The sequence below is a fragment of the Atheta coriaria genome, unplaced genomic scaffold, assembly GCF_025399875.1.
Source record: "Atheta coriaria isolate IRGN ID8LTWV9N9 unplaced genomic scaffold, Caltech_Dcor_3.1 hic_scaffold_6_pilon, whole genome shotgun sequence".
In the NCBI taxonomy this organism is placed as follows: domain Eukaryota; kingdom Metazoa; phylum Arthropoda; class Insecta; order Coleoptera; family Staphylinidae; genus Dalotia; species Dalotia coriaria.
Window position 1 is genome coordinate 854,549 of NW_027045448.1, and position 14,737 is coordinate 869,285.

At 36.8% G+C, this 14,737-nt stretch overlaps 3 protein-coding genes across 6 annotated transcripts in view; 1 reads left to right on the top strand and 2 right to left on the bottom strand.

Moving 5' to 3' along the window:
* Positions 1–705: 705 nt before the first annotated feature.
* fln (flightin) lies at positions 706–2,036 on the top strand. The gene is made up of 3 exons (XM_065305529.1): positions 706–976; positions 1,096–1,375; positions 1,589–2,036. The coding sequence occupies exons 2-3, from the start codon at positions 1,107–1,109 to the stop codon at positions 1,875–1,877; spliced, it is 558 nt and encodes a 185-aa protein (XP_065161601.1). The 5' UTR covers positions 706–976; positions 1,096–1,106; the 3' UTR covers positions 1,878–2,036.
* Positions 2,037–6,240: 4,204 nt separating this feature from the next.
* Nca (neurocalcin homolog) overlaps positions 6,241–14,737 on the bottom strand; it is a 40,668-nt gene continuing 32,171 nt past the window's right edge. For both annotated transcript variants that reach the window (XM_065304179.1, XM_065304178.1), the window contains exons 2-4: positions 7,795–8,114; positions 7,285–7,592; positions 6,241–7,029 (exon numbers count right to left, since the gene is read on the bottom strand). In XM_065304179.1, the coding sequence (XP_065160251.1) occupies positions 6,835–7,029; positions 7,285–7,592; positions 7,795–7,864 (573 nt within the window). In that variant the 5' untranslated portion in view covers positions 7,865–8,114 and the 3' untranslated portion in view covers positions 6,241–6,834. The remainder of the gene's footprint in view (positions 7,030–7,284; positions 7,593–7,794; positions 8,115–14,737) is intronic.
* Positions 8,384–14,737, bottom strand: part of LOC135793286 (neuronal calcium sensor 2) — a 35,908-nt gene continuing 29,554 nt past the window's right edge. For all 3 annotated transcript variants that reach the window (XM_065304181.1, XM_065304180.1, XM_065304182.1), the window contains exons 3-5: positions 13,737–13,880; positions 11,864–11,992; positions 8,384–11,739 (exon numbers count right to left, since the gene is read on the bottom strand). In XM_065304181.1, the coding sequence (XP_065160253.1) occupies positions 11,563–11,739; positions 11,864–11,992; positions 13,737–13,880 (450 nt within the window). In that variant the 3' untranslated portion in view covers positions 8,384–11,562. The remainder of the gene's footprint in view (positions 11,740–11,863; positions 11,993–13,736; positions 13,881–14,737) is intronic.

The window sequence follows — 14,737 nt, forward strand, 5'->3', positions numbered from 1 at the left end:
CATCCGTGTGGGAAAACAAAAAGGATGAAGGCAACTGGTTGCGTGTGGTGGGACGCAAATAACGAATCTGCCAAGCAGCTTTAAAATTATCAAAAGCTCACGTACGCGATACGGCAACGGAGAGAGATGCAGATTTATTACGTTATTGACGTTTCTAACGCACGCAATTTTACCTCACACAGCCAGTGTGTCGACGCTTAATGGGGCCAATTACGAGTCAATTATTATTTTAATTGAATTACTGATTCCTGGCGTGCGCCATTGAATGTAGGATAATTTGGCAATTCAAAATATTAAGAGCTACGATAGGATTCGCATGTTTTATAGCCATGAAAACACATAAATTTGAAAAGCCCATGGAAATAATAAAATATTCATAATGTACAATCCCCAAAAATATATCCCACTGTAGTATGGCGAAATAAACAACACGCGAATGCAAATGTAATAATGTAACACACACGTGCGAGGTGTGCATTGCAGATTGGTATTCCAGGCATGCATTCCATAAACCCAGCACGTGCTGGCTCTTCAAATGAAGGGCGTCTAATTACGGCTTAATTAAATGAACAGCGTTTGAAACGTAATTATGATATCGCAATAAAATCGATTGGCAATTGGTCCTATTACAATACCTACGCTTGTGTCGTGGGGGTACGCACACATCGAAATAGTAAGGTACTTTAAATAAAGCCCACCCGAGTGCTGGGTCTGTCAAGAGACGCCGGTGAACGAACACACCGACTTTGCACGGTCCGAGAAAACGGTACCACACCAACAGTGCGAGCGCCAAACGAAGTGGTGTGCGTGATTTTGCTAGTACGGCAGTGATTGGCAAGGTACAGGAGGCGGGGAGGTGATTTCGTGCCCGTTTAAATTTGTCGTGCGGTTAGATCATCAGACTTTACAAAGGTCTTTGGTGAACAAGGTGCCACGCAGTTGCTGGTAGATTTGCTCGAGTCGAAACCGACCGCATGTAAGTAAACGTGTTTGTCCTCTGTGATAACTGATTCTGATATTACATATATTCATGGGACATTCTCTATAATTGTGATATATCCAGTGAAACATAGGACTTACCGTCGGTTCTTGCAGAAAGTCATATAATGTCTGACGATGATTTCTTCTTCGGTGGTGATGAGGATGATTTGCCACCACCAGCGCCGGAACCAGGCGAATTGTTGAGGAAGCTCTCATCGATCTCGCAAGCATCTGCTGCAGCGGCAATTGCTGCCGCCGCCATTGCCGGACTTGAGGGCGGAGAACCCCCGGCCGAAGGAGGCGAGGGCGAGGCGGCCGCAGCACCGCAAGAGTCCGAATTCGAAACCGAGTACCTGGATCCTGACAGGTTACTGCTTTGCAGGCATTGGATCAGGTAAATCTCCCCCGAAACTTTTGACATAATATTCAACGATGAGCGCGCGCTGTTTACGTTTCATTAATTTTATTAATTAAAAGCATATACTTGCGCTGGAACAATTCTGAACGTGGTGGAAAATTAATAATGCGGTGAATAAAATGAAACAAACAATCGCGGCCGACGTAATCATAATAAATATCTCACTAACTGTCGGACTTTATTTTCCAGGCCGAAATTCCTGCAGTATAAATATTTGTTCGACTACAGGCAGAATTACTACGATGACGTAATCGATTACTTGGATAAACGACAAAAGGGTCAGAAGCGCGAGATCCCGCGACCGCAGACTTGGGCGGAGCGCGCCCTGCGCACCTACAGCAACAAATCTAACAGATCCGATTTCTACAAATCCCTGGACGACGACAAGAAGCTCGCTGCCAGGATGAAGCTCACCGGTGCATTCTATCACTATCACAGTAGAGAATATTTCAATAGGAAGTATTCGTCGATCTTGTAGATTTAGGATTTTCCACAGGAAAATATCGCGTTCGTAATTATATTACCACAGTATGTTCAACAAGCTGCCTTGTTACGAGTTTATCTGATGAAAGAAAGACATTGTGCATATAGACATGGAATAATTTTTTTTTAAATAAACGAAACTAAACTTTCATAACTCGATTTACTTGAATATTTGATTATAGATGCATCAAAAAGTGGTGAGAATATTCACGGTTTTGTATGTGGTGATTTACAATGTGTTGTTTGGTAGTGACAAAAGTAAACCTTGAAAGATATTTATAAATTTCCGGTTTCCGCTGTGTGCTGTCTACCCACTCCACGAGTTTTTCACACAACGACCAATAAATAATGCCCATGAGAGATAGAACTCGACGCACAACGATACGACCTGCGCTACTTTGCTTGCTAAACATTTTGTTACATTCAGCAGATATCCAAACATTTAAATCAACCGCTCGCACGAATTTTCTAAACACTGATATATCACAATGTTGCAGCATCATTGGTGTTAATTTTTTATGTGTGTGTTTCCGCACTAGTTCTGTAGTAGAATATTGAGTACTTACAGTTATAGAAGATGATCTTTGCACGATTTCCAGTTTCACTGTTATCACAAAATACGGTACGATCAACTTGGAATCAGTTTTGTTACTGGACACGAAAACATATTGTATTGTCACAGATGGCAATATTTGCACTATCGTTGATAGAAAGGTGACCTTTTTCACAAAACGATATAATGTCAACACTTGAAATTGTACATTCACAACGCATAAATATCTTCTTATTTTGCTTATTGCCCGCATTCTTGAATAAAAAAGAAAACTTACGACATGTATTTACAAATTAATTAAAGCACGCGTTCAATTCTCGTGGCATGCTGCCAATTGTAGCAGTCTACAAAGAATGCAATTAATAATCAAATTATCACCACAAACATAAAATAGGCAGACACTAAATAGAACATTAGAAGGTAATCTAATAAAACACAAACTGATCTTTTAGCATATATTATCTCTTATATTCTCGGATATTACATGTAGACAAGTACTTTTAAGTCATTTAATTATCATTATTATTTTGTTTGTTTTCACTTTCATTCAACATCTGAAAACATTCTTTTATATGTTAATTTGTTAATCTCTCTGCACATGCTCATCATATATCTCATTTGTTGATGGTAGCTACGTAATTTTCTTGTTTGAGTTGAATCTTCTTTTTCATATATCTTATTTGATTCTTTAACAAGAGTTTATAATAAAACCACAATACGCATAAAACAACTTCAGGAAGATCAAGACGTATTTAACGTTTCAAACAGTTGATTAAATAATGTTCACAAATCGCACCTTCGTCAATTGATATTCGGCATAAAAGATTAGTCACAAAGGTATGAACATATACAGCAACAAATCACAATTATTTTGTTTGCGTAAACTGGTTGCTCACCTACCGAGAGCACAACTACAAATAATACAAATGATTTGCTCGGATTTATACACAAGATGGTCAAATAAATATGAGCTATCTTTGTTTTGTGCAACTGAGACAAACATCACGTTAAAACAACATAGCTACATAAATCTACAAATCACATATCTCCACAATATTCTCTCGAGGGAAACATTAATGTTTGCTATCTTTATTTGCTTTGAATCGGCCGAATCATTACATTTTTGAAGGCATTGAATGCTTGACATGTCTTGTATTTCTTTGTAAAGTGGATTTTCGACTAGTACTATTAATTTAATTTATGAAAAACGATTCTACTTGTCTCCTCCTGCTTTCTCCATTTTAAAATTGATCTCGATTACGATATAATATCGTTTGGTTTAATTTGTTTAGTATTAATTAATTTAGTTGTTTAGGCCTCGACATTGATGCGTATTTTGTTCCTTTTTATAAACAACCAAAGTTCTGCAATACAATTTTGTCCTAATCAAATCGGTGAAGAACGAATCCTTCATGAACTCGTCTCCATAAACATCCTACTATCAATATAGCATCCGAAAAACATTTACAAATGTTTGAAATCCATTTTACTTGTAGTATACAACGAGAACACGTATTCGTTCAAGTGTTTGCAGCGGGGGAACATCCCAAATAGGAAAAAATGCAGGATAAACTAAAGCAATCATGGAAATGAAAAAGTGAGGAACGAGAGACACGATTGAGATTTAAGTTAAACATCGGAATCGTAATTAATTGTAATGTCGAATCGGTGATCAATAAGTGTCGTACACGTGTGAATGTAAATGTGTATGTTTTCATGTGATGAGTGTCGAGTGTACTTGTATAATATACAATAATATTCATCAAAAAGTCGTTAGCATCCGCGACTGAGCGTCGCGAATCATTAATTACACGAGATCGCAACCGGCGACTCATTTATCGTAAGATTCATAGTAGGTACTTAAACTCCCATGTAACTTCATCGTGTTTTCATCGTTTATATCTTTAAATATGCGATCAAACAAACAAACGGGTTCCCTAGCTATCATTTTTCATAAGGAAAACTTTAATACAAACGCTTCTAGCAATTCCGTACTTGTTACTTCCCAACTCGATATAACTCTTACTTACTCATAGTATTGGTTTATTAATTGATCTAGCAACAAGAGTAGAGTATTTACTTCAATTTGATAGTCACTAACTAGCATTCTACGTATTCTCCCATTATACACAGGTTCAATTATCTCAATTATTATTGTGTTTATCATTCATTTCATTCCGTTCCCCTTGTTGAATCGATAATCTTATCCGCAGAACCCGTCTGAATGTTGGTGACGCATTTCAGCATCGAATGACGGATTATAAATGTGTGTCGTTCCGCGTCTTCGCTTCGACAGAATTCCTCCCCACGACTATTTCATTAATCATAATTATTCGTAGAATAAGAGAATAAGTTAAGTTGATCGATATTTAATTGTTTTATTATTCGATTTGCTATCAGTATCATTAGTATCTCTATCATTATTTAATCGTGTGACGAAGAAGATTTTGTTACTTGGTTGACAGAAGATTGTTGTCCGAAACGTTGGAGAAGTACCGTCGACACATTCTCGTATAGATATCGTTTGTTTTGTATATTAGATTAGATCATTTTAAGCTAGCAATTAATAAGGTGAGTAGTAACATTGCGCAAAAGACCTGCTCATTCTAGCACACGTAACATTTCGTTTCAAATCACATAAAAACTTTGAAAATTCGAAAAACAGTAACATTAAAACGTGATATTAGAGTTCGCAAATGTTTCAGAATAAATCAGAACACCACGGTGTAAAAGACACACCCACATATACTCAACACTTAACTTTAAGTAACTCGCAAGAGAAGTGTTACGCTAGCTTCACAATTAAGAATCACGACTAGATAGTGTAAAATGTGAGGAAAAGAACGGACCATAGTTGCTTGCTGCTGCATGTGAGACTATTAATCAACGAAAGCGTTCCTGTACATGGTACAGGATCAATACGCTGCGTGTTCAGTTAAGCGATATTTTGATTACAGTGTGTATAACGAGGTCGCTCTTGAAACGCGCCGAGTGTTCTATATTATGCTTCTGAAACACCTCAAAGATTTTAATCCTACAACTTGTTAATTCAATGTTAAACATTACATCTTAATATCGAACCCAACATACAGGTTTGAACTGTCGTTCCAAAGCGTACTCAAACCGTTTGCCGAAACGTGGACTACAGCAATCTTCAGTCTTACTCATTGACATTTAATAAGGTATCTTTGAATGAAACTGCGGGAGAATGGAAGCAGAATACGACACCTCAGCAGTCACTCGCCGCGTCTAGTGCAATCCTGTATATTGTTTAAGATTTCAAACGGCACTGCAGTGAACGTCTTTCTAAATTTGGGTTCATTTGCTATAATTATCACTTTCTTAAATGTTTAATGTTATTTCGTTTCTTCTTTTCATCGTGACTTCTATACATGCAACGTTTGATGCATCATATCTTTGATTAACGGTCTGCAACGGCATTTAAAACTTCTGAACAATCGTCTGGTATGATATTGGTTAATATTACGTTGGATCTTCTGCTTTAGTGAATATTACTGCTGTATAGATTTTTAAAATTTATAGGATTATAACATTTGTTCACAATTTAACATATTTTACTTTCGAATAAATCACAGAAAGGGTTTCCATCATAGAATCCGTCTGTATTATTTGCAATTTATAATATTCTGTGAGGAATAAAAGTTATCAACAAGTGAAACAACTTTAGCTGTTTTTTTTTTACTTTTGTCGAATTATGCTTCAGCTTTAGCGTTAAATTAAACACGAAATAATGGAGTAGGCATATGTTAGTTGGAAATCAATTGTTAGTAAGTCATACTTGCGCTTGAAATTTCATATTTATAATTAATATACATAAATAATAATAAAAAGATGCTAAAATCTATGCGAGAACCAACACAAAAATTCAGAGAAAACAATCCGTGGGTGATGTTTTTGTTAAATATTTCTCCAATTAATTACAGTTCGCATTTGAATTAACTAATTTTCATTTATTCATTGTTTTAAGCCGACGGAGTTTTTCGTCATTTTTTTGCGATTCGTTAGCTCGCGATCACACAGTTGAAAAAGAGTGTATCATACAGTTTGTATTCTTTTGTTTCGATTCGCTTATAAATTAAAGTTAAATTATATATAAATTAAACTGCTGCTAAAAAGTAAGAAAAACCTGATAAAACATGTGTCTAGTTTGGATTTCGGTAGTATACGACACGATTCTACTTCAGGTTGTCGAATTGACACACAAATGTTAAACAATACAATATTTCTGATTTTTGCCTCACTCGTGATATATAACGTTTTGCGTTGTTTTGCTGTTGTTGCCAGATGTTGCTTTGTGTAGTAGAAATTAATTAATAATAATGAAATATGTATAAAGAGAAGGATCATAGTAATTAAGGTGGTAGCGACAGTACCTGGGCTACTGGGACTGGGGGTCGCACTGCAACAGCCTTACAATGGATGGGTCGCTCTTGGCGCCTTCGATGAACTCCTCAAGACTCAGTTTGCCGTCTTTATTCCGGTCCATCTGACGGAAAATTTTATCGGTGCGCTTCTCGGGAGTGCTTTCGTCCTCGGGCATTTTCATCACTGAACCGACCATCTTGTATATAGCCTGTGTCAATGATAGAACAATACATACACTGTGAAGAAAGTTTTTTAAGTACAAAAGCGAGTCTGACATGAATTCGCCATATGCGAATGAAATATTTGCATTTGAATATTTCATGTTACGAAATAGTTTCAAGTAACTGTCAAGGGAGTAAGTCCACCTTTCAAGGATCATATTCTGAACCTGCATGACAGCAACAGTAAACCAGGAAAAATATGATACAAAAGCTTTAGAGATAAAGAATAATATATTATTTACCGTGACGATTTCGAGCATCTCTTGCCTGGAAATGTACCCATTGCCATCCAGATCGTACATTGAAAATGCCCACTTTAGTTTCTGCTCCAATTTACCTCTCGACGTTACGGACAGAGCACAGAGAAACTCCCGAAAATCAATCGTGCCATCGCCGTTTGCATCAAACGTGCGAAACACATGCTCCGCGAATTTGCTAGCATCACCGTATGGAAAGAAATTGCCGTATATTTTTTTAAATTCGTCAACAGACAAATGGCCGCTTGGACAGTCTTTCAGGAAACCTTTGTACCATTCTTGAATTTCAGCATCTGCAACCCAAGCAAAACATATCCAATTAATAAAACTGAATAGAATGTACAAAAACAACTGTTCACGTTAATGGAACTGCGAGAATAAACAATACTACTCTCGGAAAAAAGACGATGCACACACCAAAAAGCAAACTCGCCCACATGTGAGAAGGCCGCAAAGGGAAAACAAGTAAAAAAGAGAAGTGCGGAAATAACTGACCTGAAAACTCAGTGTTTTGTTTGAGATCCTCGAGTACCTCGGGCTTTAGCTTGCTGTTTTGTTTTCCCATGACTAGAGTCTTTTGTTACGGAACGCGCACGCCACGCCACCACTATACTACGATCACTTCTTCGTCGGCGTGTGTGTTGTGTGTGCGTGTCGTCTTCGTCCCCGCGTCCTTCTTCTGCCGGCCGGCGGCTTCGTACCTGCACTTGGGCTTCTTCGGTCGCAGGCTCGTGCCTCTTCTTGTTCACGCGTCGTTACGTCAACGTCTCGGCGGCACTATCTACTGTAGTGTGTCGTCGCTATTATTCGCATCCCTGCAGACAAATAGAGACGCAGGCACAAACGTTAAACGAGCGTGAAAAACAGCAAGCGTTCGTAAGAACGCGTGAAATTAAGCAATGAAAATTCGAAGGACTCATGTTTTTCCAACATGTCTACAATCGAATACTGCGCGATGAAATGCTCCTGTATCGAGCACAAACGTACGTATATTTTGATAAGTTAAACCTTTTACCTTTTCGCATGCATATCATTGCTGGTTCGTAAATGTATACGCTGAATGCAATATAACAAAACATCGAAATTGATATTGATAAAATGTGATATTTTTGTATTTTTTCCATGTTTGTTTAGAGTACCTACAACGACGATATTAGTTAGCTGCTTCACTTGCCTTACTTAGCTTATTATATCTGTTTTTGTATGTCATTCTACAACGACTAAAATTAGCAAAACTAATCGGCTTCTTTCAGCTGATGGTTAAGCATCCGCTAAAATTTGATTACGTTTTCCCTTAATATGTGGATTCCCTTGGTCGATTTCATGTTTTGGTATTCGTTTTTAATTGACAATTATTACAAGTCATCAGGATTGCTTCGCACTAGAAAGATGCGCCGATTAGTTTTCTTTACACTCTGTTACAAATCTCATATTTCAATGTATATCATTGAATAATAATAATAATAATAATTAATCATGTATTATCATCACTTAAATACGTAATAATAGCAATAACATAACATGGTACATAATATAATAAGTATACAATATAACTTCAAATTCAAGTAAAATTAACAGCTATGTCACTTTCTTATGATATTAGTTCGAAACTGTTCAACGTTTGACGTTATACATTTATTATTTACGCATAATAAGAACAATTTGTTTAGATAATAATTATTGATTAAAAAGTAACGTTTATACGTTTTATGGCTCTCAGTTTCCGAGTGTTAATATTATAAACATCATTAAGTTTAAATTGAAGTTTGTGTTTCTCATGTTGTTCTCAATTACAATTATAAGTAGATACGTTAATTAATTAGGTTTAGTATGTAGTATTAATCGTAATATGTATATATTTATCGTACAGTATGTGCAAGTAGAAAAATATGAATTAGGGTTTCGACTAAATAGCATCATCATTTAAGTGTGTTTACTTTAATTTTCTATTAATTCATCAATTTTTAAGTCAAATCTTTTACGAAAACGTAGTTAGAACTCTTGTTAGAAGATTTAGTTAGTTTAGATTTAAGAGATTATTCTTGGACCTTTTTAATTGTTTTCTTTAAGAACAATAACTCCACTTATACAAAATGTTATCAAAGTGAAATAAATAATGATATAAACAGAATTCGATTTTGAAATTTTGGACCGTTTTCTGATAACTCAACGCGGCTTCACATGCTTAACAAACTTTTCAATTTAATTTAGGACCACAATTTTGATGGATGCAAGAAAGAGCGGAGTACAAAAATGTAATCAATAAACGTGCGCTATCGTAAATGTCAATAGTTAAAGATAGTTTTAGGTATAAGTAAGATATGTATGTCGATGAAAAATAGGGAGAGAATCGCATCATCGATTGATTGTGATATTATACATACTTCGACGATTCTTGCAAATATTCGCTACGATTATGTTAAGGTATGTTTAATTGGTGTGTTTGCAATTATTTGATATTAGTGAAGGTGACTTGCGATCATGTGTTGAATCAGTTTGCTAATAAATATATCCATTGATGTATTTTAATGTAAAATGCAATGGTATTCATTAAATTCGTAAAAACACCTATGTAATTTGTTTTAATTAAATATTACACGTTTATATAAATAGTAAAATGCGGTTTCTTTGCTCTTTGTGCTAGTTCATGATGTGGCTACTATCCTCTGATAAAACTGAATGATTCTCTTAAATCTCTTAAAATGTAATTGTCATACGCTTTCAATTCGGATGCTTCATATGCCATCGAGTGTTCTACTAGAGTGACTATATAAAATTGGTAGCCTGGTTTCGCTGGTTATCCAAATTTGACCCTTCGTCCTATAGAGTAGTTGCAAGCACGAAACGAAAATAATATGCACCACTGTTGTAAGCTATACTTGACAATAAGGACAGGCCCTATTTTATTCTCCATAAATATGAAGATTTATTTTAACTGATATAAAGAATTTAATTTACCCATGATGGAAGAAACTGGCAAAATTACAAATTAGACACAATAATTAAAAGAAATTAGAATAAAGCAAAAATAGTAATAACAAACAAGTTTAACATAGTTGATCCAACAGTGTTGCATATTTTACGACGACGCATGAAACTACTCTACTCCAAACAAAGTATAAGACTTCTGAATAAAAATAAAAGCAAATATTATTCGAAATCAAATCAGCACACCATATCCTAATCCATAACACTGGTCCACTATTGCATTGTTCGAAATGTTACGTCCATGAATTTTAATTACACATCGAATGACCATCCACACAATCGAATTTGATATGCTTAATGCTTACAAGTATGTCAAATACGTGTACGTTAAGTTTACCCATTTATATTATACACACACATCGAAATTTTGGTTGAATGTTAATGCTCTGATAATTTGCTAGTTTTTTTAGTCTTCGACGTCTGCCAATCTGTTCAGTGGAAAGGATTTCATCGTTGCGTCTAAATATTTGCGATTACAAGCGCGCCTATCATCCTCTATACTTGGACACACCTATTTAGACTAGAATCGTATTTGTTTATGTATTTGCATGACATCTATGTAAACACGTCCAGTATCACGAACGAAACGTTTTGTTGTGCAACAGATTTGCGAAGAACCTATTGGGATTGATGCGGCGGGAACGCAAAGCCCGAGGGTGCGCGCGCGTGAGGGTGACGGCGCGGCGATGGCGTGTGTGACATGTTTAGGAAATTCCGGTCCGTACTTTTGCCGATAACCGGCGGATATTCAAAGTCCGCCCGCGCGGATAGATATTGTGTGCATGTGGTTGTCCTGTTTCATTCAACACGCGTCCTGCCTGCTTGCTTTGGCTTGCATTCTTCCATTCCCCCCGTGTCTATTTTCTATCGAAGCTGTTTTTACACCTTATTGATTTTCGTACCATTCTGTTAAATGTTATATGTGCGCGCATTTATGTGTATGAGTATGTATGTGTGTGCTCTTTACTTGATATCAGTTGGACACAATGCGGAAAATGTTTTTAATTTTCAAATTAATTAGGTTCGGTCTTTTGTTTGGTTTACGACGTCATGTGTGTGTCTACTGCTCCTTGTTACCCGTTCAGTAATACTAAATATTCTTTAATAAAATATGGCACGACAGTTCATGATTCTGACGTTATTAGTTAAATTAAAATATAAATCAACCTTAACAGTGAGAGCGTCAAATGCAGTTTGTTTGTTTCTTACAAAGTAGTAGGGTTTAAATGCGATGGAGTTAGTTTTAAAATGCGCTTCATGATTATCTGTTTGGATTTAAGGTGCCAACATTTTCGACAGCTCCTCGTCCTGAAGGCAACCTTTGAGAAATTCGTCTTGCGTCAATTGCCCGTCGTTGTTCTCGTCCATTTTGGCGAAGATGTTTTTGGCGCGTTCCTCGGCCGAGTCGGCCGGTCGATTGGACGAACACGCGCCGAGCATATCGTAAATCGCCTAAACAACAAGTCACATTTAAACGTCACCAATTGTATCAGCTTTCATTGCATTGAGTTAAACATTACGTAGACACTTTCAACAACCAGCCACGTAGAAAAAGAAAACAAATGTGAGTTGTTACCTGTACAATCTTGGTCATCTCCTGGATGTCGATGACGCCGTTGCCGTCAACGTCGTACATGCGGAATGCCCACTTGAGTTTTTCCTCGGGTGTGCCGCTCGACGTCACATCGATCGCGAGTAGAAACTCCTGCGTATTAAAAAGCCAAGGAGACGCGTTTTAATTATTTATTCCAGGCAAGACCAAACTGTCGTAATTCTCTCTTCGCTCTCGTGCATTTCAGCTTCAATAAATCTACCGCAACCATCACGGCTACACTTGAGCTGCCACCACCCAGTCGAGTTATTTATTACGTCCCGTTTTTAAAGAGAAGTTACAAAGATGTAGGGGAAGGGGTGATATTATGAACTCGGTATAATATATAGGCAATAAATTGAATCATAGTTTTGAACTAATTTGACCAGTTTTGAAATTTGCAAATATCCGTGATTTGTTCGTTCTTATCGTCGACAGCAATTAACTAGAAGCGGATTTATGCAAATTTTATTGCTCAAGGAAAATAGTTATGAACATATAATCATAATAAAAATATTGCGCAAATTTTAATGGTTTACCGCTGTTGTACATTGTATAACCAGGTTGATACTACACGCTTATTCCGGCATATTTAATTTTCACGCCATTTCCTTCCGTTTCATAGCCAATTCAGCAATCCACTTCTTATTTCTTCTGACATGCCCGTTTACGACAGCACTTATCGATATGACCCAGATTGCAACATGCTTCATGCCGAGTGAACGAACTGCGAGCGAGGTGTTCCTTTTCTTCGAATATATAAAATATTTGAGTCACGTAGTTAAAGCAATGGACATGCCATAATTCGTTCCGTCGCGTATCCATTCCGAAAGCGCAAGGTTGCTAGTCAGCAAGGCTGCTTCAAAGTGTGGTAAGCACACCACTCGTCTCGCGCAACTCGTCCTTCTCGTCTTACTAAAGGTTGTCCTAATGGTACAACCCCGACGCGCCACCAAGAAACTAAGAGCGCCATTAGCAAACTAATTAGTTGTCGAATGTCCCCGGCTCATTGTCTTATATTTACGTGTCCGTACTAGGCTGCCTAGACCGCTCTCCTTTTCCGCCTACGAAGATGCACGGAAGGGTTTCACCCGAATGGGTCGGAAGCGTGCCAATGAGGATGCATAAAGTTAGTAACTCGATTAGACGACGAGATCGCCGACGCGAATAGGGAATCGGACCTTAAATGTGAGAAGGCAAAGTACTTCTAGCCTCTAGTGGCGATGTCAGATTTCAGTAAAGGCAACATGTGTAGGCAATGATTCCAACGAATGTACTTTATCAAATTCGCCGGGGAATGTAATTAGTTTTATCGAAACGTTAATTTCGATTTAATTCAATTGCCAGTTGCTGCGCATATCCGACATTAAACATGGCAAATGTATTCATGAAGTTGCATAAATAAATATTGAAACAATATTCTGTGCTGTGTTCGGTGTGTTTAAAACATGATCAACATTTATACGCGCCATAACCGTAAAAATAGAGCTAGAGCGTTGCTCAGCTGCGAATCCGATACTCAAATCGAACGACGTAATTAATAAACATGATAAAATCGTTTGCGAGCGTTCATATCATGGTGGCGATAGCATGAATTTCGTAGCGCTATTTATCATTGCACAGCCGATTAGTAATTATTGAGTACAAAATGCATCGATTTATACAAGCGCCATGGGCATCCAGGGGCTGGCTGATATTATCTGATTTGTGATATACGATACATGCAAATATATATCATGAATACTGTTGTAACATAAACCTTAATTGAATAATATAATTAATACATCATTTTCAACATACATTCATGATTGTACGGAGGGAATATTTAATCGTAAATAAAAATCGCAATATTTTTTACCTTAAAGTCGATGTATCCATTTTTATCCATATCGAAAGTGCGAAACACGTGATCACAGAATTCTTCTGCGTTACCCGAGGGGAAGAACATCTTGTACATATCCACGAATTTAGCTGGCGTTAGACGACCATTTGGACAATCTTGCTGAAAATAAGAAAAACTCAATTAATAAACTGCACGATATTTATATCAATGTCAGCCTGTGGTTATATGTTGGTAAATTGATGAGAAAATTGACATATGTACGCAATAAGCAGCAAAATTCCTGTCCGATAACATTTTCCCAATCGGTATGTGCTAATATATTATTTCGTTGGGAAAATGGGCGCAAAATATTGAAGACAATGATATTTTAAGTTTGAAATATTTTCCCAGAAAATTATTGTTGAAAGACCATTTAAAAATCATTGGAAAACTTAATAGAAACATAGCTATCAAATTATTTTCTGTAGTACAGATAAACTTGCAAGACGTATAAAAAAAATAAAAACTGGAAAGAAAATAGAATCTTCGACGCAATCTTGTATTGCCCCATGAGATGAAATGTTGAAGACAAAATAAATATGAAAAATAAAATGCAATCGAGAAGATAGCGCGGAATATTGACATCAATCTACCGTACTTAAAAATAAAATTTAACCGCAATTTCGTCGCTTGGCTGTGCAAAAATAAACATCAGAACTTTATCAACGTTCACTCACTCAACTTAATTGAAATGATAAATTATACGCATTCCAAGTTCATTTATCTCCAGACGTTTATTCTTACCCCGTTCAACGTTCGGTCGCAAAACAATAAAACGCAACAAAATGTTAAATTGGATATGTGTGCGCGCAAGGCTTAAGAAAACTTTGATATCTTACAGCTATAATTAACTAATTCTGGTAAATAGAGAGTAGAAGGACTTGCCAAATTGATTAATTTTTGTATCCCAGACACACGTCGTATCGTAATGAAATTTCACTGCTTCCGACGCGACAACGCAGCAGCGTGGCGAAGCT